Consider the following 24161-nt stretch of genomic DNA (forward strand, 5'->3'; position numbering starts at 1 on the left):
CACTATTTACACCCTAAAACTACCACTGAAAAGTACATGTCGATATTCTGAATTTGGAAATTATGACCTGTATACCATATAGCTACTAAGGTCCGTTCCTGTGGTCACTAGGCTCCTACACTGACGACAAGCGCACTACATCCCTTCTGCAGTAATTCTAATAACCTTTCGGGACCACTTCAGGTTTAGACTGCCGTGTAATTAGTATGTAAAGTCACAGCTCCATAAGGAAACCCCATTTCCATGCTGTGGTGCCTCAGTCCCTATGCTGGGTGCGTGAGATTATGAGAGACCTTCCCAGAGTCTCAGGTTACACAGTTACTACACTATATATGCGTGCGGATAGAAACAGCCTGTGTCACGCACATGTCAGCTGGAACATGGCTAGTGTCACATACCAGGGAACCTGCCTGTCTAGGAAATCTACTGAACTAGTGTCAACTAATGACACCTGTGTACCTCTATACAGTCCTGGGCAGAGATCACCTTTTCCCAACTACAGTCTGCTGCATTTATATACAGGGCACACTTGCCTACTTTTGAAAAAGCATTTCAGGGAGAATGTAAAAGTAACACCTAGGAGCGCGGCGGTACAGTGGAGGTGTACTGCTATATCTGAGAGATGTGTCATAAAATTGACTTATTGTTATTGTTACTTATTGTATTGACAAAATTGTTAAAAACACTGAGGCTGCGTACCAGATTTCAAGGTGTAAACAAACACCATCAAACACAAGGGATTTGTAACAACAGGGTACCTCCTGGGTTCAAGAATCCACCCCTTTCTAGCCTTGGTCTGGAACAGCTACTCCTCAGATCACCAAAGCGTTTCAGCTGTCATAGAGCCTTTATCAAGGTGACACCTTGTTTGTTTACACCTTGAAATCTGGTACGCAGCCTCAGTGTTTTTAACAATTTTGTCAGAAATAAAACTGTACTACACTATTGTGGCCCTTCTTCATCTCCCTTTATATCTTTGAGGAACAAAGAGGACACGACGGTGTATGTGAAGAAAGTTTATCTATGACGTTTGTGACGTTTGGGCAAACCATTTTATTTAAGAAGAGGATCCATAAGCATGAACTCATCATAATAAGACATTCATATTAGACAATTGTTTTTTCAGATTCTACAAGTTGATCTGAGTGGTGGTTATGAATAGTTCACCACCCTAACCATCACTGTACCCATTGAAGGTTTTGTGCAAGGTTCCCCTGTGTTTTATTTGTTGTATTTCTGGTGTATTTTGGGTGCACTATTGTTTGAACCAATTGCAGCATTTCTATCACAGACGTGAAGCGCACGGATTATTAATATTTGTTTGCTCTACGCTTGTCCAGGCCACGCCCAAAAGCCAAAAGCTTTCCAGGAGGCCATGAGTAGAACAGACTACAAAACTAGACTCCTTTTTCCTTTCTATTTAGGTGGCAGCCATTATCTGCTAATGGATGAAGTCTCCCGTATTCTACATAACAACGGCCATGAAGTGCGAATGTTCCTCCAGTTTGGGAATGGGATGCTCCCAGGTGAGATTACAGTACAATAGGTTATAGTAGTTTTTAATGTATTGCATTGAATATTACCCAAGGAGAAATAACAATATATACATGAGATTTATTATTACTTATTTGCCTAATATGTATCCAGTGCCAAAGATCACATAAGTGGACCACAGATTGACTTGCAAAACACAAGGGGTAGCTTGCAACTGTATCCTAGTATCTCAAAAGTGTTTTTAGTACAATGCAAAACAACAGGAGGTTGCAGCCAGGTTGGGACAATGGGGGAGTGGCAGCCACAAAGGTGGGCTGCGCTGGGTGCCTAGTGGCTTGATTGTGTCACATGGCCCCGCCTCCCGCTATACAGTACATGAGAATAGGCAAGTATTACTCAGACATGTGATCTTTGTTCAGACAGATGAGTCACGCACAATAATACAGACATGTGATGTTATTGAGTCAGATGAGTCATACACAATAACGCTAAATTAAAAGACAGTACGTAGTGTTTAACCATTTAACTACATGTCAACCATTATTGTATAGAAAGTTCCTTTAAGATGCTTATGAGATGATATTGTGAGGTCATTTTTATATAGTCAAGTTAAAACAAAACTTCTATTATTTTTAGATCAGCAAATGCTTACTTTTGTTCTTGTTAAAGTACATTAAAGATTATTATTTTTTAGGTTACAAGTTGCCGTCCAGCCCTTATCCAGTCTCCACATTTTCACTTGGTGAAAAATATCTAAAGAGATACCAACAGCTTTTTACGAATAACCAGAAGGAATTTCTTGTCGGCAAGTATGTTGACATCTACTTTCATGGTTTGCCCTCTATATTTTTGCAGTTCATTTAATTGTTGAGTAATTATTTTCAACTGATAGATTTTAAGAATCCATGTGCACTTTTTGTTTGGCTTTCAAGTCAGAGGTATCTGGTTCTTGTCTGTTTACCATTTAGTAATGATCTGCAGAACACAGCAGGACCTCTGCCATCTATTGGGTTGTGAAACTGTTTTTGGAATAATAAAAAGTCTTATCAAATAAAGCTTTGATTTCGCTTACATTTGTGGGAAACTCACGGTACGTGAATATGTGTTATCCTTAATTAAAGCCCAGTCCTATCATAGGCATCCACTACTTCAGTGAGGCATCCACAAGATAGTTGAATCGGGCTCAGTAGAGGTACCAAGGGCAAATAGTGGAGCTTAAATTAGAAAAATTGAGACAGGACATCAGGCAACTTGGTCCAGGTCTGAATAGGCAGGCCGAACGAAAGGTGAGGCAGAGCTTGGATAAAGATATAGGAATACATACCGTGGCGCAGACTTGGCCTAAGATCCCATCTGAGTATGTTTTATGACTAAAGAAAAAGAGAGAAATAAATATATGCACTTTATTTTTAACACTTGTTCTTCAAAGGTTCCACAGTATCTAAAGTGGATTTTTCATCCATTTACAAGTTGATTGGTTTTTAAAAACCAAGGAGCCTTTTTTTTGATATTTTAAATAAATCCCACTTTGGCCACACCCAGCATTGTGGCAATAACCCCGTCTTTCAGTCTGAAGCTGCCTGTGTTTATACTACAACCAGCAGCGTTATAATGACTAGTTATTACCTAGGGGCTACAGGGCTGCATCCTTCCCAGTAAAATCCGCCTCCCCCAGTGACTGTTCAATGGCAGTGTCTTCCTATTACAAGCATTATCTGTTTCAGCCAGACAGACAGTCCCTGCGAAGGTGTTTTCTCCCACTGGGACTGATAGTCCGGACCGAGATTCCAATAGGAAGTCACTCTCCTGCCTTACCGGCAGCCCGACCCGGCTTCTAGAGGCTGCAGCCGATGCAGTCCCCAGAAGATGGTGCTTCTACAGGTGCACCGGTCAAGTATGGAGATGCCAGATATGGATGGCCATCATCAGAGGCCGTAACCAGTGTAAATGGCGCCCCTTTAATTGTTATTTCAAGTTCTGTCTAAATTCTCAATCTGAATAAAATAAAACATACATTGTCATACAGTGACCCTTCCCTTGTCTGTACTCTTCTCATAGTGCCCCCCTTGCTTGTACTCTCCTCATAGTGCCCTTGCTTGTCTGTGCTCTCCTCATAGTGCCCATGCTTGCCTGTATTCTCCTCATAGTGCCCCCCTTGCCTGTACTCTCCTCATAGTGCCCCCTTGCTTGTACTCTGCTCATAGTGCCCCCTTGCTTGTACTCTCCTCATAGTGCCCCCTTGCTTGTACTCTCCTCATAGTGCCCATGCTTGTTTATACTCTCCTCATAGTGCCCCCCTTGTCTGTGCTCTCCTCATAGTGCCCCCCTTTGCCTGTACTCTCCTCATAGTGCCCATGCTTGTTTATACTCTCCTCATAGTGCCCCCTTTGTCTGTACTCGCCTCATAGTGCCCATACTAGCCTGTATTCTCCTCATAGTGCCCCCCTTGCCTGTACTCTCCTCATAGTGCCCCCTTGCCTGTACTCTCCCCATAGTGCCCATGCTTGTTTATACTCTCCTCCTAGTGCCCCCTTGTCTGTACTCGCCTCATAGTGCCCATACTAGCCTGTATTTTCCTCATAGTGCCCCCCTTGTCTGTACTCTCCTCATAGTGCCCCTGCTTGTTTTACTCTCCTCATAGTGCCCCCCTTGTCTGTACTTGCCTCATAGTGCCCATACTAGCCTGTATTCTCCTCATAATGCCCCTGCTTGTCTGAACTCTCCTCATAGTGGGGTTTATTCATAAAAAAAATGAAAACTGACTTGTTACTTTTCACTATATATCGCATCAGTTCAATGCGATATATAGCTTTGTTAAGTAGCAATTCCTGTATACTTTCTAGTGATATGATCCGGTATGCAGGATTCTAGCGGTCCTGTCTTCGGGTGAGCTCAGGGGGAGGCTGCAGTGGCTGCTGGGACATCAAGGGGGCGGAGCCAGCTGCCGGGTACTGCAGGCAGAATAGAGGGACTTTGTGACGATGTTCAGATTAGCTGAGATGGTGAATCTGAGCACAGAAGTGGAAAGAAGAGCTTTCCATCCTCTAATGAATTGCACTCGCAATATTAAAGTACAGTGATGCAATTCAGCCACAGAGCGGGGGTGCAGCTGGAGAAGTAATGTACTTTTCCACGGTAACCCGCTCTGTAAATAGCACCAAGCAGACAAAAGCCCTGTTTACCACAAAACTCCATGGATAGACCCCAGTGGTCACTGCTTGTTTGTGCTCTTTTCATAGTGTTATTGCTTGCCTGTACTCTCATTATAGTGCCCCCTTGTCTGTACTCTTCTCATAGTGCCCCTGCTTGTCTGTACTTTCCTCATAGTGTCACTGCTTGTCTGTACTCTCCTTATAGTGCCACCCTTGTCTGTACTCTCCTCATAGTGTCACTGCTTGTCTGTGCTCTCCTCATAGTGCCCCCCATGTCTGTACTCTCCTCAGTGTCACTGCTTGTCTGTGCTCTCCTCATAGTGTCACTGCTTGTCTGTGCTCTCCTCATGGTGTCACTGCTTGTCTGTGCTCTCCTCATAGTGCCCTCCATGTCTGTACTCTCCTCAGTGTCACTGCTTGTCTATACTCTCCCCATAGTGCCCCTCTTATCTGTACTCATCTCATAGTGTCCCTGCTTGTCTGTACTCTCCTCATAGTGTCATTGCTTGCCTGTACTCTCCTCATAGTGTCACTGCTTGTCTATGCTCTCCTCATAGTGTCACTGCTTGTCTATACTCATCTCATAGTGTCCCTACTTGTCTGTACTCTCCTCATAGTGTCACTGCTTGCCTGTGCTCTCCTCATAGTGTCACTGCTTGCCTGTACTCTCCTCATAGTGTCACTGCTTGTCTATACTCTCCTCATTGTGCCCCTCATATCTGTACTCATCTCATATTGTCCCTACTTGTCTGTACTCTCCTCATAGAGTCACTGCTTGCCTGTGCTCTCCTCATAGTGTCACTGCTTGCCTGTACTCTCCTCATAGTGTCACTGCTTGTCTATACTCTCCTCATAGTGTCACTGCTTGTCTATACTCTCCTCGTAGTGTCATTGCTTGCCTGTACTCTCCTCATATTGTCACTGCTTGTCTATACTCTCCTCATAGTGTCACTGCTTGCCTGTACTCTCCTCATAGTGTCACTGCTTGTCTATACTCTCCTCATTGTGCCCCTCATATCTGTACTCTTCTCATAGTGTCCCTACTTGCCTGTACTCTCCTCATAGTATCACTAGTTGCCTGTACTCTCCTTATAGTAACACCCTTGCCTGTACTCTCCTTACAGTAACACCCTTGTCTGTGCTCTCAGTGTCACTGCTTGCCTGTACTCTTCTCATAGTGTCCCTACTTGTCTGTACTCTTCTCATAGTGTCACTGCTTGTCTGTGCTCTCCTCCTAGTGCCCCCCATGTCTGTGCTCTCCTCATAGTGTCACTGATTGCCTGTGCTCTCCTCCTAGTGCCCCCCATGTCTGTGCTCTCATAGTGTCACTGATTGCCTGTGCTCTCCTCCTAGTGCCACCCATGTCTGTACTCTCCTTAGAGTGCCCCTGCTTGTCTGTACTCTCCTCTTAGTGCCCCTGCTTGTCTGTAATCTCCTCATAGTGCCCCCCTTGTATGTGCTCTCCTCATAGTGTCACTGCTTGTCTGTGCTCTCCTTATAGTGACCCCCACTTTGAATTTTATTTACTGTTCTACTGAGCTCCTCACCGATGTTTCTTAAAGTGCCATCCCATCACCTTCCCTTAACGCTGGTCTCTATGGGCCTGATTTAGCTGCAATCGCAAATGCAACCATGTATGCAGATCAAGCGTTTGTTAGCCATTGCGCATGCGTATAAGCCGCACTGCGCAAGCGCTGCGATCCCACTGCGATTATGGACGCACAGAGGAATCCATCGCAGAGTGAGTGACAGGCTGGGAGCGCTTGGGGTGGTGACGGGGGAGTGGTCGGAAAAACGCAGGCGTGTCTGTCCATTTGAACTCCATTGCTTGGGCGTGCATAAATTAGCCACTGCGATTGCCTACGCAGCTTGAGAGCCCACTGCATGAGAAGAGACTCGCAGTATCTGTGGCAGGTCAGAGCTGTTGTGAATACTGCGTGAGTGGTCGATGTGTGTCGATAGTACCGATGTTTACGCAGAAGAGCGAAAGTGAACGGATATGAGAAAGCAGAAGTGGGCGTCTTTATGCCGGATGAGCTTTGGCAACTTATTTTCGCAGCTGCGTTGCGTGCAATTTCGCAGCTGTGATCCGTACTGAATCAGGCCCTATGTTCAGTAGCTCCAACAATGTGCTCTATGCTTTTGCCCCTGATCGCAGGGTCCCTGTTCGCGCCCTGTGATGCATGCGCAGAACGCAAAAATTGACCGGCTGCGTGCGAACACAGCCTTGCGAACCAACCTGAATAAGGCCCTTAGATCCCCCGCACTGGCGCCCCTTCTGTGTCGGCACCAGGGGCTCGTGCCCAGCTTGCCCCATACTTGTTATGTCACTGGCCATCAACGATGGCTCCATTGGTGGTTAACCTCGATGGTATAAAACCATCAATGGGGAACCATCGATGGTTTCACTGCTGCTCTATTAGTTACCTGGCAACTAGGTGGGGGCGGGGCTTCACAGGTTGCAGAGGGCAGAGCAAGGCTCTGTTTCCTGGCGCCAAGCTGATTTTTTTTTTTGTGGGACTCTGTACCATCAATGGTGGAGAACCAATGGCCATCAGTGTCTAACTGATGATGGTTGATAACCGTCGATGGCCATCCCTACTGCCAGATGCATTGGTCATGTACAATAATCCTGGCAGACGCCAAAGAGAGCAGAAGCCGGCTGGGCCGCTGACCGGACTACTGCCCGGGCAGCCCCCGTAATGATAGGAGGTAGGAGTCACCCCTGATAATGAGTGACACTGCAGGCTGTAATAATTGCTGCTATGTTGTATGTAGGCCTGCAGGGCCTGTGGGAACAGGAGCAGAGTGGATGCTCAGAGGGGAGATCTGGAAGCATCAGTGCTGCAAAATAAACTGCATTAGTGGTACCCACACAGCAACTTCATATTCATAACAGTGGCTCCGTTCAAAGGGCCGTGGAGGGCCGTGGGAGGAAAAAAAGTGTCAGATTTTCTGTTTTTAGGGGCTGATTCTTATTTTCTGTTAGAGAGGCTTAATACTAGCCACATCTTTATGTTATTTATCTTCCTTGCAGACAAGGACTCCAATCCGTCATAGCATTTCTGGGCGAGCTGTCCTACCAGTGCAACGTCACATTACACCAGTCAGATATCTTAAACTTTTTAAGGAATGAAAAATTTGACATGGCAATAGTAGATGCATTTAATCCTTGCACTTTCCTGGTCTGTGAGAAGTTGGGCATTCCATACATTGCATTCTTCCCGGGGGGCTTCGGCAACGCCTTACGGGTGGGAATTCCCACTCCCCTGTCGTATGTACCACTGTTCCAGACTCAGCTGACTGACCGCATGGATTTCTTTGGACGTTTGAAAAACAGTGTAATGTTCTTGACATCTCAAATAGTGGAGAAGAAAATCGACTCGCTCTTTGACTGGGTGATTGAAGAGCATTTCCCGGCTGGGACCAGACCATCCATAGCTGGCCTGCACCTGAAAGCCGAGCTGTGGCTGTATAATGTAGACTTTACCACCGAGTTTGCTCGCCCGCTTTTGCCTCACGTTCAGTATATTGGGGGATTGTTGGCCAAACCTGCAAAACCTGTATCGCAAGTGAGTATTATCTATATGTACAAAATGCTAATATCGTAATAGTAATAATCTAACATTTATTTAGCTTTTTTTTTCTTTGTATGTTTTCGGATAAATGTATCAGTTCTTTTTATAAAACCAGTTTCTTCTTTGGCAATTCCAGGTTCAGATACCAGGATTATCCCAGCTAACCAATTATTTATTGTGCATTCCAGTGGTTTTCACCTCATGTTCATGTTTTCAGGTTTTCTGTCTGTGGAAACAGGTGGGATAATTACTGGCCCAGCTAAATAGATTAAGTCAATTGTGTATGATCAAAGAAATCCAGAAAACTTGACATGTTAATAAAACTTGAGTTGAAACCCACTGGTGTATTATATCTATCAGGAGAATTGAGGGCTTAGTAATTTTGCAGTTCAAAGATGAGCATAACAATGTAGCAGGGCTGTTTTGCTAGGTTTAGGTTTCTGAAATCAACTGAACGGGGTAAATTTACTAAAGTGAGAGTTATTAGAAGTGGAGATGTTGCCCATAGCAACCAATCAGATTCTATTTAACATTTAAATAGCACCTTCTAGAAGATAATAGCTAGAATCTGATTGGTTGCTATGGGCAACATCTCCACTTTTAAAAACTCTCACTTAAGTAAATTTAAGCCAACATGTCTTTAAATAACCTCAGGGTTAGGAAAACATGCTAAGGGGTAAATTTACTAAAGTGAGAGTTTTAGAAGAGATGTTGCCCATAGCAACCAATCAGATTCTTGCTCTTATCTTCTAGAAGGTGCTAGTTTAATGTTAAGTTGCTATTGGCAACATCTCTTATAAAACTTACTTCTAAAAACTCTCACTTTAGTAAATTTACCCCTCAGAGTCATTGGGGTTGATTCTAAGATAGGAGCAAAGCAAAAAAAGGAGTAACTTTGCACCTGGGCAACAAGGTTTTATCAAGGTTACTCCTTTTTTGTTTTGCTCCCAGCTCAGATTCAGTCCCATTATGCAAGAAAAACAAACAATGATTCTATCTAAGCATTGCATTATTGGCCTGATTCATTACGGAACGCTATTGCGATCCCAGCTGCGATTACGCACGCAGTCTCACTGCAAAAATATGCTAATGATCGTAATGCCGTTGCAGCCTAACATAAGGACGCCCAGGGCCGGATTAAGGGGAGGGGGCGACAGGGGCGGTCGTCCCTGGGCCCCCACACACGGAGGGGCCCCCACTAGCAGCGGTGTGCTGTCTGCACCTGCCGCTAGTGACCCCTCCGCTAGTGTAGTGTAGACTGCGCAGTGAGCGCAGTACACACTACACAGTGACATACACACAGCCGCCGGCGGCAGCTGTGTGTATGTTACAGCAGCCGATGAGAGTCAGACAGACTCTCATTGGCTGCTTCAACGGAGGGAGCCGGCTGGAGCTCACTCATGAGCTTTGCCTTCCGGCTCCCCCGCAGCGTTTTATGGCAAAGACGTCATGACGCTGACGTCTCTCCCATACTGAACTGAAGGAGACCTGGAGCTGACTGCGGCGGTCTCGTCAGGAGCGGCGATTCAGGTAAGTTGTGATTTTTTTTGTGTGTGTGTAAGGGGGCCGCTACAGAGGGCACTGCATGGGGGGGGGGGGGGGCTACTAGGGTCAGTGCATAGGGGGACTACTGCTGGGGGCACTACTACTGGGGGCAATGCATAGGGGGACTACTACTGGGGGCACTATATAAGGGGCACTGCATTGGGGGGGACCACTACTGGGTCTGGGGCACTATATAAGGGACACTACTAGGGAACTCTATAGGGGGACCACTACTGGGGGCATTATATAAGGGGCACTGCATAGGGGGACCACTACTGGCTGCACTGCATAAGGGGCAGTACTACAGGTGGCACTGCATAGGGGGGGCTACTACAGTGGGCACTGCATATGGGGGACCATTACTGGGGGCACTGCATAAGGGGCGGGCCACTGCTACTGGGGACATTGCATAAGGGGCACTACAACAGTGGGCATTGCAAGAGGGGCATTACTACTGAGGTGAATAAAAAGAAAAAAAAAATGTTCCTAGGGTGACCAGAAACTGTGGTATATAGGGGCCCCCACAAGTTTGTTGCCCAGGGGACCCCACAGACCTTAATCCGACCCTGAGGACGCTCACTTCACTTTTCACACATCCGTAACACTTAGCAAGTCTGCGAAACCATCGAGTCCTGACCTTACTCAGGAATTGCTAACCTCATCGCACGCAGTGAGAGCCCAAGCTGCGTATGGCATCGCAGTGGCTAATTTATGCACGCCCTGTAAATGCGTTCAAACGCACTGACACGTCTGCGTTTCTCCGATCACCCCCAACGCTCACTTCATGTCAATTACTCTGCGATGGGTCTGCGTGGTCACTGCGATCGCAGTCCGATCGCAATGAGACTTTCGCGCGCGCACACTGCCATGCATGCGCAGAAAGCAACAATCGGCCGTCTGCGTGCGTAATTGCAGTTGCATTCGATAATGAATCAGGCCCTATGTCATGTTTTTTTATATAGTAAATTCAATAAAATTACGGAAGTTAAAATAATATGGTCTGATACCCAAAAATCATTCTGACCTCCGTGCCTTCTTGCAACTACTCTCTTTGCAAACATAACGAATGCTATATATTACTTAAAGGAGATTTACTTTTGTTGACATAAGTGTCTCTTTAGATGGTGGTCACCTGCTGTATACCCTAGGGTTGGGTATGGGATCCTGGCAGTCAGGATGCCAATGGTCAGAATATCGACAGCGGCATCTCGTCAGTCAGAATCCCAACTGATTTCTGTAAGTATTTTAACCCTTACCCTAACCCTATAGCATACATGCCTACCCTCCCGGAAGTTGCGGGAGGCTTCCAATTTTTCGGGCAAACCCCCGCACCCTCGGGAGGGTAGACACTTCCCCCGCATTCTGCCCACTTCCTAGTGAAGCAAGCAGAATAAGGAGAGTTTTCTTGCGGACCGGGAGGTCCGCGAGTAGGGGGCAGGACCTAATGACGCAATTCTATGAGAATCGCATCAATTTTGCCCCGTCCCTTCACTGCAAATTGTCGAGAGGGGGCAGGGCTTAACGACGCAACCCATCCAGCTCTGCCCCCAACAGCTCCCACCTGCTTATCCGCCCCGGGCTTCTTCCGGGGAGGAAAACTCCAAAGTCGGCAAGTATGCCCTGTAGCCTATCCCTAATCCTCCCGTCCCACAGCCAAACCCTAATCTTCTGTCATGCAGCCTAACCCTAACCCTCCCCTTCCACAGCCTAACTCTAACTCTCCCAACCCACAACCTAACCCTAATCCTCACGTCCCGCAGCCTAACCCTCCCATCTTGCAGCCTATCCCTAATCCTCCTGTCCCGTAGCCTAACCCTCCCATCCTGCAGCCTATCCCTAATCCTCACGTCCTGCAGCCTAACCCTCCCATCCTGCAGCCTATCCATAATCCTCACATCCTGCAGCCTATCCCTAATCCTCCCATCCTGCAGCCTAACCCTAACCTCCCGTAGTGCAGCCTAACCCTAATCTTCCGTTGTGCAGCCTAACCCTAACCTCACGTTGTGCAGCCTAACCCTAACATTTCCTTGCCGCAGCCTAACTCTAACCCTCCTCCTAGTTCCTAAGCCTCCCTCTAATCCTAAATCGCCTCCTGACCCTAATACTTACCTCTGCAATCTGTCGGGATCCTAAAAGTCGGGAAGCCGCTGTCGGTATTGTGAGCATTGGGATGCTGACTACATCCCATACCCTACGATGCTAATTACACTGGGTTGGGCATGTCAGCATACCTGTAAGACTATACACTGAGCTCTGTCTTCAGTCTCTGGTTCTTCTAGACAGGGAGCCTGGACAAATAATTTCCAGTCTGTGTGGGTGAAATGCAGGCTGATATTTGGGGAGTACCAGCACTTAATGAGAAGGAGGACATCTCCTTTAAATATTTAAAATGTGCAATGGGATTGAAAGAAGGATGATTTTTGTTTTTTGTGTGTCTGCGCTACTGGGAGCTTCAGAATTAAGTGGCAAGATTAAAATAAGGGAAAGCAGGTGAAGTTACAAAGGTATATGTAAGCTGTGAAATAGTATTGTTGTTTTATATGCTCAATGCCTCTGTGTAACACCTATGTGATGTATAATACAGGACGGATCTGTCCCTTATTCAGCCCTCTTTCAGCTCCATTGTCTCTTTGTGTAGGAACTGGAAGACTTTATAGCAGAGTCCGGGGAGTCTGGTGCTATTGTAGTGACGCTGGGGTCTATGATATCTGCTATTCCTCTAGTGGAGTTTGTAAAGGAGATGAATGCTGGATTTGCTAAAATCCCTCAGAAAGTTATCTGGAGATTCCAGAGATCACAATGGCCTGAAGAAGTAGCGATTGCTCCTAATGTGAAGATCATGGACTGGTTGTCGCAGAATGATATCTTAGGTGAGAGTCCTGCAGAAATACCCAGCAGATGTTATCTATCTACATTATGTTAATTAATAATTAGACCTAACACCCAGTCATAGCAAACAGGGCCCGGATTAAGGTTTGTGGGGCTCCCAGGGCAATTTACTTGTGGGGTTCCCCATCAATAAAATTGTCAGTAAGATATGCTGGCGATGTTATAAAAATGTATAATGTGTTTATAGTCCCAGCACCATAAATGTGTTAATCACACTGTAGTGCCCCCAGTTCACATTGGGGTGAGGAGGGGGAGATTTTCAAATCTTGGAGAGAGATTAAGGCCCTCATTCAGAGGTGGTCGGAGGATGCAAGCGGTCGCTCAGAAACTGGGCGGCCGCTTGCATCCTGACCGCCCGCCTCTGTTTCGGTCGTTAGGCTGTGGGTTTACACCCACAGCTCTAACGACCGCTAGGGTGATGGTCGTGATGGTCATAGACCATCGCGACCATCGGGGCTTACGACGAGACCCTAGGGTAGGGTCTCACTTGTCGTAAGCCCCGGAGAGCTTCTGGCTCTGTCAGAGCCGGAAGCTCTCCACTGACATCACTAGTGATGTCAGTAGGGCCTCCCAAAAATGGCAGGCGTTCCCATGGGAACGCCTCCGTTTGGGCTGCCACCCCCCCGGCCCGCCTTCCAAACGGGGCGAGCTGTCAATCAACATCGACAGCTCGCCCCCTTTGGAAAGAGACCCGCTACGGCCAGCGCTGTCGGTCGTAGCGGGTCTCACGCATGCGCACGAAGGAGCCGGCTCCCTCGTGCGCATGCGCACTGGACAAACATCGAGGCGGCCGTGCGGTCGTAGACCGTACGGCCGGCTCTCAATGAAGCCCTAAGTTTCAACCAACCAGCTTCTAATTATCATTTTACAGGCTGTGCTAGAAAAATGACAGTTTAGAAGCTGATTGGTCGCTTTAAGCAGTTTATCCATTCTATCTTTGATAAATCTCTCCCCTATGCCACACATAAACCCAAGTTCTCATATGCCACAGTGCCCCCACACCGATGACGTAGTTATGTGTGGGTTGCCCCCAGTGTGTGTGTGGGCCCCAGGACGATCGGCCTGCCTGCCCTGTTGTTAATCTGGCTCTGATAGCAAAATGCTGTAAGATTCTCCATGTATACGAAGATTACATTTTCCTCACCTATCAGTTTGTGGGGCAGAACTACCATGGTAGCAGGGGAGGCAGCTGCTATAGAGCCCTCAGCTGGGGAGGGAGGCATTTTCTCACCTCTGTGTTACTGAAGCTCCCTCTACTGGTCAGTCTTTGGCTGCACTTATAGTAATCTACAGTAAGCAGCCTACACTTTTCACCAATCACAGGCTTCCTTTTGGTTTTTATGACAGCAACTACTGATCACCAGAAAGAGCTTCAGTAAACCAGAGGAAACATTATCTGCAGCCCAACTGCTACACCGTGGGTCTTTGACAGTCAATGATCCTCCCTTCCCTAGCAGCGGCCACCAAAGCATCGGCTCAAGTTCTGCCTTTAAATTGTTAGTTTACAAATAACTATATATATTTTTTTCTGCAACTTAAGCCTGTTCTCCCAATGGTCTATTGTTATGAATGAGCCAGCGTGTGCAAAAGAGGAGAGATTGTAAACGTCCTGACTATTGTTATTACACTCTCATAGGTTGGCTGGACCCTCTCGCAGTTTATAATTTATCTTAAAACAAATTTTAGCAACCACGTTATTTTCACTACAAGGCAGCAACAAAACATAATAACAAAATACTGTGATAGCACCCTCTTTATTATTAGTTTACCATGGTGAATTAAGAATTTGGGCCTGATTCAGACCCGGTCGCTAGATGCGGTCGCTCGCTCCCAGCGTATGCTAATCCGGCTAAGTGACGGCATGGAAGGCGATCGCACGGCTAGGCATAAGCACGCCCACTATGTCTTGGCGTGCGATCATTTTGTGTATGTAGACGCCCATCAGCGCACGTCATCTCCAGGAAGTGTCTGCACCCATCGGTACATCGAGGACCATCGGAAGCGAACGCAGCGCTTGTGGTTGCCTCTACCCTACCGCAAGCACTGCGAGCACTTCAATGTAAAATACAGCCAAGTGACGTGTAGAATGACGCCTCCATGCTAATTATGCACACCCATAAAATGCTGTTAAGACGCCCAGACACACCTGCGTTCACAGCACCACTCCCCCGTTCACAAGCACCTTCCCCTGTTACCGCCCACAAACGGCTCATTCTGTCACTCAAAGTGGCGACCAGTCTGTGTACTACGAGCGCACGATTCCCGATCGCAGTGACTGGCTTGCGCAAGCGCATTGCTACTTATACGCATGAGCAGACGGGCCACAGCGAGCGTCCGCAGCTTAGCGACCGGGTCTGAATCTGGCCCTTTATTTCCCTATAAATACACATAAAGATAATGGGCCTGATTCAGACCCACTCGCGAGCGGCTGTACGCTCGCAAGTGGGTCGATGGTCTGCACTGAGCATGCGCACGACGGAGGGAGCTCCGTCGTGCGCATGCGCCAGACACGACGAGCGAAGGACTTTCCTTCGCTCGTTGTGTCCGATCAAAGGGGGCGTGCTGTCAATGTTGATTGACAGCACGCCCCCTTTGGTGGGCGTGCCGGGGGCGTGCCTCCCTGACGGGGGCGTTCCCACGGGAACGCCTCCCGTCAGAAGCCGGCCCACTGACATCACTAGTGATGTCAGTGGGAGTGATTTTGGCTCTGATAGAGCCAAAATCACTCCGGAGCTTGCGGTTGAAAACCTCAACCGCAGGCTCCGGCTCGCAATTTCGATGGTCGCGATGGTCACGACCATCGCGGCCATCAAAATGCACGCTCGTATAGCCTGTGGGTGGTGACCCACAGCTATACGAGCGTCCAGGAGGACGCTCCATGAAAAAGGAGCCCGGCCCTCATGCAGAGCGTGCGCTCTGCTCAGAGCGTACGGCTCTGAATGAGGGCCAATGTTTTCAATTACATTTTTTTTGTCAGCTGCAAGGTCTCTCCATAAACCGGATTTACAAGTTGGTAGTTTAAAGGATAGGAGAATGCTTTGTTCTGAAATCCAATACACAAACGTGTTAATAAATAAAGTCAAAATAGTACTTTCATGTCAAAACTGCTTTGTACATTTTTTATAGGACAGTTAGGGGCATATTTACTAAAGTGCAGATTTTAAGAAGTGGAGTTGTTGACCATAGCAACCAATCCGATTCTACTTAACATTTATCTAGCACCTTCTAGGAGATTATAGCTAGAATCTAATTGGTTGCTATGGGCAACATCTCCACTTCTAAAAACCCGCACTTTAGTAAATAAACCCTTAGTTTGGTTCAGGACACATTAAAGGAGTCTGCCTTTGCCTCCATTCATGTCCCACGCCAGGCATGCCTTCCCTCTCCCCGCTCGCTTCCACGACACTTCCCTGCTCGCTGACTGTGTGTCATCTGTGGTCGATGGGCCCAGTCTCAAGGAACACATGAACTATGATACATTAACTGTTGAAAAACTCTGATTATATTCTTGTCATTGTATACCACTATTATCTTCCTTTTACATGACTATAGCTGCCCAAACAGGATGTAGTTATATCGCCGGCAAATGGGATGCCGGCCGTTAATATGCAGACACTGGAATCCCGGCGCGCGGCAAAATGCAGACGCCGCTATCCCCTTAGGGATCAGGATGCCGATGTCTGAATCCCGACAGCAGGCATCCCGAAAGTAAGACATTGGACCCAGGTAAGTATTAGCGGTGGGGGGGAGGAGAGGGTTAGGTTTAGTGGAGGTGATCCCCATAGCAATTAATCAGCTTCTAGCTATTTTTTTATTTTTGTACTTGATAAATAATAGCTAGAATCCCATTGGTCGGTGTCATCGTCAACATCCTCACTTGTCCTCTTTTAGAGGGTTTGATGAATCTCCCCCTATAATGTTATATCTACTTGCTGAAGCCCTGGCTCCTTCGTTGAGGTTACTATCATTATCTGTAATTATTTCGGAACCTCTGTAACACAAGTTTTGGAGATAAATTCAATGTTCCAATTTAATTACAGGACACCCTAAAGTCCGTCTTTTTGTGACACATGGAGGAATGAACAGTGTGATGGAGGCAGTGTACCATGGAGTTCCTGTATTGGGGATACCTCTTTTTGGGGACCAGTATGAAAACGTGGTCCGTGTTCAAGCGAAAAACATGGGAACATTCATTCCACCTGATCAACTGAAGTCTGAAAACTTTGCACAAACTATTCTGGAAGTAATAGAGAATAAAAGGTACATACATGTAATTATTGATAATGATGAGGATGTTGTTGAAATATCTCATAAGAGGAATTTTGGTGAAAACTGATAAAAAATGTAGTTTTATTCTTTTAAACAAAGTAGGTAAATTTAACAAAGCAACGCACAGGTAGGGCCTGATTAATGGTTCTGGCGCCATAGGCTAACATGTCCTCCCCCCCTCTCAATTAGGGATGACCATCTATGTTTCCAATACATCAATTGTCCCCAGCGGATGTCAACTAGTTTTGCCATCGATGAAAGAGAACCAATTCTCGATGAATGGGAGCCAATGGTATTTTTTTTGTGCAGGACGGAGCGTAGCCCCGCCCCCATTTTTTATCGGTCCGTGGCCCACTGTGCTCACGGCAGAGGTGACCATGGTGGGGGTGCAAACAATCTATGGTTCTCCAAAGATGGTTATGGTGCCATCAATGGTAATCACCAATGGGCCCATCTATGGTAACCATCGATTGACACCCCACCGATGGCCATCCCTACTCCCAATATCTACTTTTGTTTTGTACTTGTGCAACCTGTACCCTTTAGCAGTGGCGTCCCTACCTGCGGTGACACCTGGTGTGGGGAGGGATGCCTTGAGCGTGGCGGAGCCGCACGCTCCGCCAAAGGGGTGTGGCCTCACCAGAGGAGGCGTGGCCTTGGGAAAGGGGGCATGGCTTCACGTCCCGAGACCGCCGGTACTTCGTTATCAATGGGGGGTGCCGGAGGTGCGGGCAGTGCAGGCTCAATCGCTGTGACAGGAGCCAAGTGCTGCACGTGATGTTACAGTGCAGCACCCGCCTCCTGTCACTGAGGGGGAGCCTGCAGCGTGGTGTCACCCCTCGGTGGGTGACACCGGGCGCGGCCTGCACCCCCTGCACCCCCTTGTGATGCCACTGCCCTTTAGTAGCCCTTATTGCTATCTGATTACAGCAATCTGTGGAAGTCACCAATACTGAGAGCATTAGTAACCGCCATACAATAAAAACTGCATCCAAGTGCCTGCCATACAATACTAATTGAATCTCAGTGACTGCCATACAACACAAACTACATCTCAGTGACCACCATACAATACAAATTGCATCCTAATGACCGCCATACAATTAGCGAGCATTTTAGTGCCTGGAATACAATGCAGAAAGTACCCTTGTGACAACATAAATTAAAGAGAGCATCCTAGTGGCTATCAAACAATACATGGAGCATTGTAGCTACCATCATCTTAGTGGCCGATATACAATACAGAATTCTAGTGACCGCCATAATAGGGCATTTTAGTCACCACCACACAAATATCATCACCTTTTCATTAATTAAGACAACCTCAATTATCATTAACTGCATCATAACAACCCATTCAACATAAATAAACCATTTTGTTAGGACTCTGGCCCTCATTCAGAGGCGCTCGCATAATGTGAGCGCTCGTTCTGAATGTGGGCGGCCGCTTCTCTTTTAAAATGCGGCCTCCTAATCGCTAGCTAAGCTGTGGGTTACCACCCACGGCTTTAGCGACCAACCAAGTTGATGGTCGCGATGGTCAAGACCATCACGACCATCGGGGCTTGCGATGAGACCCTAAGGTTGGGTCTCGGCAACCGCAAGCCCCAGGGAGCTTCCTGCTCTGATCGAGCAGGAAGCTCCCCACTGACATCACTGCTGATGTCAATGCGGCCGCCCACAAAATGGCACGCGTTTGTGAAACCACCCCCCGCCACGCCTACAAACAGCATCGACAGCCGCCCCTTTTGTAGTGAGCTCCGGAGCAAGAGAATTTCTCTCTCGCTCTGGGGCCTGCGCGTGCGCAGGGCCCAAACATCGACCCGCTTGTGAGCGCTCAGCGCTTGCGAGCGGGTCTGAATGAGGTCCTCTGTGTTTTCTGGTTGTGCAGTTTTGACGTTCACCAGTAGGGGCTGTTACTTGGACTCAACTCCCTGAACTATTGTGAATCACCTATATTAGAAACAACTTACTGACAAAGAGTTGTGACTGGTCATTGATGTCTCTGCACCTGTTCCTGCCTGTGTTGGACTCCTTGTTACTGAGGACCTCATTCAGAGTTGGTCGTTGCGGCCGCACGGTCGTACGCAGCCGATGTTTGCTGAACTGCGCATGCGTAAAGTTCGCAATGCGCGTGCGCAAACTAGCTGTTACGATCAGAAATTTCTCTCTCCTTGAACACAGCCAGGTTGTTAGTTTGAGTGACAGAATGAACCGTTTGTGGGTGGTACTGGTAACAGGGGAAGGTGCTTGAAAACGGGGGAGTGGAGATCCGAATGCAGGAGTGCCTAATTATGCGAACGGCGTTTAATGGGAGTGCATAATTAACAAAGTAGTGTCATGGCACACGTGACATGGGAGGTTTGTACACTGACTTGATCGTAGTGCTTAAGAGAGGGTATGGTCAACCTTAAGCTTTATGATCAGCTCCGATGGTTCCCGATGCTCACGATTAATCCTTATATCCCAGGAGATGACGTGTGTTGTGATCGAGAAGGGGGCGTGATTTAGTCTTACGACCGCTTCTTACCCTCGGTCGTTCAGCAAACGATCTCATCTTAGGACCGCAACTTGTGATCGCTTCATTTGCATATCTGGCCCCTTTCCCCTACGACCGTGCGGCCGCAACGACCGACTCTGAATGAGGTCCTGAATCTCCATGTCACATACTATTTTCAGTGCTATTCTGAACTCTAACTTAGCATTGTTCAACAGTGTTCAGCATACCTGCATACTTCAAAGGTATTTGCCAAGTGTTTTCTGTAGACCTGCATGATTCCATTGACTGTGAACTCTCAGTGTATATTCTGTGTTGGGTTCCTGGGTAGTTTCCTGTCTGATGTGTATGTGTCTGCTGTTTCTCTCTGTTGAACTCTGGAACCCATTTGTCTGCAGCCTGTCCATGAAGTCTGCTGTAAACTGGGACTTTTTCTTACCTGCTTGCCCACTGTTAAGTCAGGTCATCATATAGTTTCTGGATTTCTCTGCCTGCATGCCATTGTGGTTGTGTACTCTCCAGTCTTCATGGGCACTGTATACCCTGCATTCACATGTGCACTGTATAATTAACCCTTTATCCACCTTTATCTGCTTATGGAATCTGTATTTGAGTTTTGCACACGCTGAAATTATATCACATTTACAATCATTAACTCTCTCATCTCCATTATTAATCAAACTCTCCATCATCAATTCATTCCATTAATGTTCATTAAACCCCCAATCACCTCTGTTTCATTATCAAACCCAATCATTCTAACTAACCCCTTAATCTTAACATTACGTTCCCTTAATTATACCCATTTCTCCCTCCGGCCCCACATACCTGACTTATGATTAGATTTTCCTCACTGTGTTGCGGCCGCACTGCAGGTCACTGTGTGTGCTGGTAGTGGGTACCACTGTGGTGAGTGAGAAGGAGAGTCTGTTAGTGTGGAGGCAGAGTTTGTGCACTCTAGTAGTAGTCATCAAGGCCCCTAGTTTATCCAGAATTCACCCTATGGTTAAGTTTGCAAGTTTAGAGAAATCTCAGAAAATGACCCTGAATTGTATTATCTAATTCTCCTGAGTAGGGGATATCAACCCTGGGGCTCATGCAGAGTTCCTAGCAGCACGCCCCATCTCAGCATGCCTGCTGAGCAGGGCACTGGGAGGTGGAGCTGCTTGGACAGGTTTCAGGCCGCCCCGGCCCATCAGGCAAACGGCCCTTCTTGCATTTGCCAGTCCGGCCGTACTTGCCCTTACACATTCCGCCACTCATTAAAAGTGTAAGATGCACCAAAATCTAGTATTTATATTTGAGTAGTTTCTCACTGTGTGCACTTACCTGGAAGTCTTGTTGTGGCCACATAGTGACCAGGCAGTATTAGCAGTATTAGGCTGCCACTCCTCTGAGTACAAGGACCAATGCATAGCGGAGATGCAAGTGTTGTTAGCCACCCAGAATGGATCTAATTAACCAGTAAAGTCCCCTTCCAGCTTCATTTTTATTTTGGCTCACACATAGCTTTTGTAAATATTGCAAATTATATGATCTGGAACGATGAGAGGGGTCCAAAACCGGCCAGGGAGGAGCAGCCAAGCCCCCAATGATGGTGTATCCACGCCTTCATCAGCAGTGAACATGTAAAGAAGACCCCTTTAATTACAATAGTGTGTCTCCTAGCAGCCCTGTACATGCCATGCAGTGACCCAGCATGCAGCTATGCGCTAAATGTAAGACTGCACACACCATGTCATGGGACCAGGAAGTTGAACGCTGGATTCGTCAGCTTTCCAGGCGGCAAAGTGCCATTCCAGGCACCCTGCCATCTAAATACAGGTGCCAATGAGGGATCGACAATGCTGCCCCCTCGTGCCCTGGTTAACGGCACCACTTGCGCACCTCTAGTTTCATTCCTGAGTTTCTCCCAATATGTGTTTAATAAATAAAAAGATGACATAAAGAAGCTTAACATGTTCCACATTATAAACTCATGTTGTCTAATTAGACGACTGCATGAGCACTGATTACAGTATACGGAGAAGGGCCCTAGACTGCTCACCCTGAATATAATGGGAGGTGCTACCTGTTGAGTCTAATGTTGCAGACACAAAGGAAAAATGACAAGTGCACAACTTCAACATTACTAATTACATATATAATACATTTTTGCAATAAATAGAGGTTTTAGCATAATCATGGCAAAGGTTATGGGCCTACCCATCACGTCCAGGTAACCTCTTAGGGTAGGTCCCTAACATACTGGGGTTACAATTTAGGTAAGTCCTATAAATTTATATAGCGTAGCCATGGGGTTATTTTTGGGACGTGGGTCCCCTGGATTGTTTTGGTTGGACTGTCTCAGGGCATCGCATTATAACACATTTTAACTTTTTGTACTTTAAGCACCTTTATTGTTTGTTTATTATATATGTAACATTTGCATACATCTATTTTTCACCTCACTTCTAACATATGCAGTAGCTGCTCCTATCTATCTAACACTCCTTTACACTTCACCTTCCTCACTAGAGTGATGCCCTAGGGTGGCTCAGCTTGGCTGGTTTGGGGGTGTCCCGCGCCCTGGACTTTAACCCCAGTATATTAGGGACCTACCCTAAGAGGTTACATGGACGTGGTGGGTAGGCCCATAACCTTGGCCATGATTATGCTAAAACCTCTATTTATTGCAAAAATGCATTATATATGTAATTAGTAATGTTGGAGTTGTGCACTTGTAATTTTTCCTTTTGCGTCTGCATGAGCACTGATGTCAGGTGTTAGTCCTCTGGATGAGTGATTTTAGTGACTCTCTTTCTCTCTCTGTCTCCACAGCTATAAAGAAACAGCAATGAAGATGAGCGCCATCAGGAAATCTCTTCCTTTCCCTCCGGACCAGCAATTATTACGATGGGTGGAGCACATCATCCAGTCAGGAGGAGGCGGCCATCTTCGTCCCTATTCTTATCATCAGCCCTGGTATCAGCAGTATCTGCTGGATGTCATGTTATTCATCACCGTCTGTCTGGCTGTGACTCTCTACCTCATTGTGACATTATTCAGGGTTCTCATCAGAAAACTTTGCTGTCCTGGAAAACAAAAACAAAATTAGCAATATGCAGCTTCCAAGGTTACGGGGAGGGGGCTGTGATACTGACACGGACGTGTGGTTCCTGAAAGACGACTGTGAATGAAAATAAACTGGGCAAGTGCCATGTAGGAGAATCGTTATGACACTGTTCTGGGGATTGCAGACATTAATCTTCATGCTCCATAATAGGAAGACGATGCACTAAGGCAAACATGGGGGGAAAGAGTGGCACGGTTATACTCTTCCCTCCATTTCTGCCTCCTGTCACTTTGCGTTGCTATGTGCTAGGGGGCATGGCCAGAGGAGGAGCGGGCACAGTAATGTGATTAGTCATCATACCATACGGAGCTTGTGCCCGCTCTTTTCCCTCCAATATCCTCCACTACCTCAGCTTATGCACTGTATATTATAACTCTGTATATTATATGCTCCGTATATTATAACTATATATTATACACAGTGCAGCTCTGAGCCAAACACGTTACCAATGCCAGTAATTGGAGCTCCAGTCATTCGCTCTAAGGGCCTGATTCAGTACCGATCGCAAGTGCAACTATGGACGCATCATCGAGCGATTGTTAGCCATCGAGCATGCGTATAAGCCGCACTGTGTGTGCTCAGCGATCGCACTGCCACTACGGACAAATAGAGGAGTCCAAGGCAAAGTGAGTAACAGGCTGTGAGCGTTTGGGGGTGGTCGGAAGAACGCAAGCGCGTCTGTCAATTTGAACGCCGTTTCCTGGGCATGCAAAATTAGCCACTGCGATTGCATACGCAGTATGAGAGACCACTGCGTGCGAGGAGACTTGCAGTGTCTGCGGCTGGGCAGAGCTTGTTATAAATGCTGCATGACTGGCCGATGGGCGTCGATAGTACCGATGTTTACGCAGAGGAGCGACGTTGGACGGATTTGAGAAAGTAGCAGTGGGCGACTTTATGCCAGCTGAGCTTTGGCAAGCATTGGAATACTTTCGCTGCTGCGTTCCGTGCAAAATCGCAGCTGTGATCGCAGTTGTGATCTGTACTGAATCAAGCCCTAAGTCAAGCGATTTACATTTGGATGTGATGTATATTGTGATTCTCCTGCATCCACAGTGGCTGCATCATTCAAAATGACTTAAAAAATTAACAACTTCTATTGTAAAGTATTTTCTCTTTTTTTTGCAATTACAAGTGCACATGCTATACCCCTCCAAGTGCACTGTAACTTATAGACTGCATATTTGTCATTGGATTTGCCGCAAATAGGGCCAAATTCTGAGTCGCAAGCTGCTGTGAACGCCGTAGTGTCCTTTGCCGTAGTCGCATCAGAGAGTTTATACTAATGCTAGTGTCAGCCCTTCCCCTGGCGTACAACCGTGCATCTAATTGTGCAACGACGCAGGGCCGGATTAAGGCCTGTGGGGGCCCTGGGACAACTAAGTTGTGGGGGCACCCACCAAGCCACACGGAGCCTCGGCAGGCTTACACCAACCCTATGTGGGCAGGGGCAAACGCAGGATTTTCTGGGGGGTTCTAACATGGGATGCGTTCGGCATCCCGGTGGTCGGCGATCGGGATGCCGCCGCTTACATTACTGACGCCGGTCAGAATCCCGGCACCTGCATCCCGATCGCCGGGATGCCGAAGGTAAGTAGCGGGGTTGGGAGAAGGGTTAGGTT

The 24161-nt window shown here is 47.1% G+C and overlaps 1 protein-coding gene across 1 annotated transcript in view; it reads left to right on the forward strand.

Annotated features, from left to right (window-relative positions):
- LOC148505755 (UDP-glycosyltransferase 3A1-like) overlaps positions 1-23608 on the forward strand; it is a 28099-nt gene extending 4491 nt beyond the window's left edge. The window contains exons 2-7 of the mRNA XM_088447774.1: positions 1425-1526; positions 2189-2303; positions 7684-8218; positions 12408-12639; positions 16699-16918; positions 22245-23608. Coding sequence (XP_088303900.1) covers positions 1425-1526; positions 2189-2303; positions 7684-8218; positions 12408-12639; positions 16699-16918; positions 22245-22521 — 1481 coding nt within the window. The 3' untranslated portion in view covers positions 22522-23608. The remainder of the gene's footprint in view (positions 1-1424; positions 1527-2188; positions 2304-7683; positions 8219-12407; positions 12640-16698; positions 16919-22244) is intronic.
- The last annotated feature ends 553 nt before the right edge of the window (positions 23609-24161 follow it).

This window comes from Taudactylus pleione, unplaced genomic scaffold, assembly GCF_031769625.1.
Source record: "Taudactylus pleione unplaced genomic scaffold, aTauple2 ptg000438l, whole genome shotgun sequence".
Classification (NCBI taxonomy): domain Eukaryota; kingdom Metazoa; phylum Chordata; class Amphibia; order Anura; family Myobatrachidae; genus Taudactylus; species Taudactylus pleione.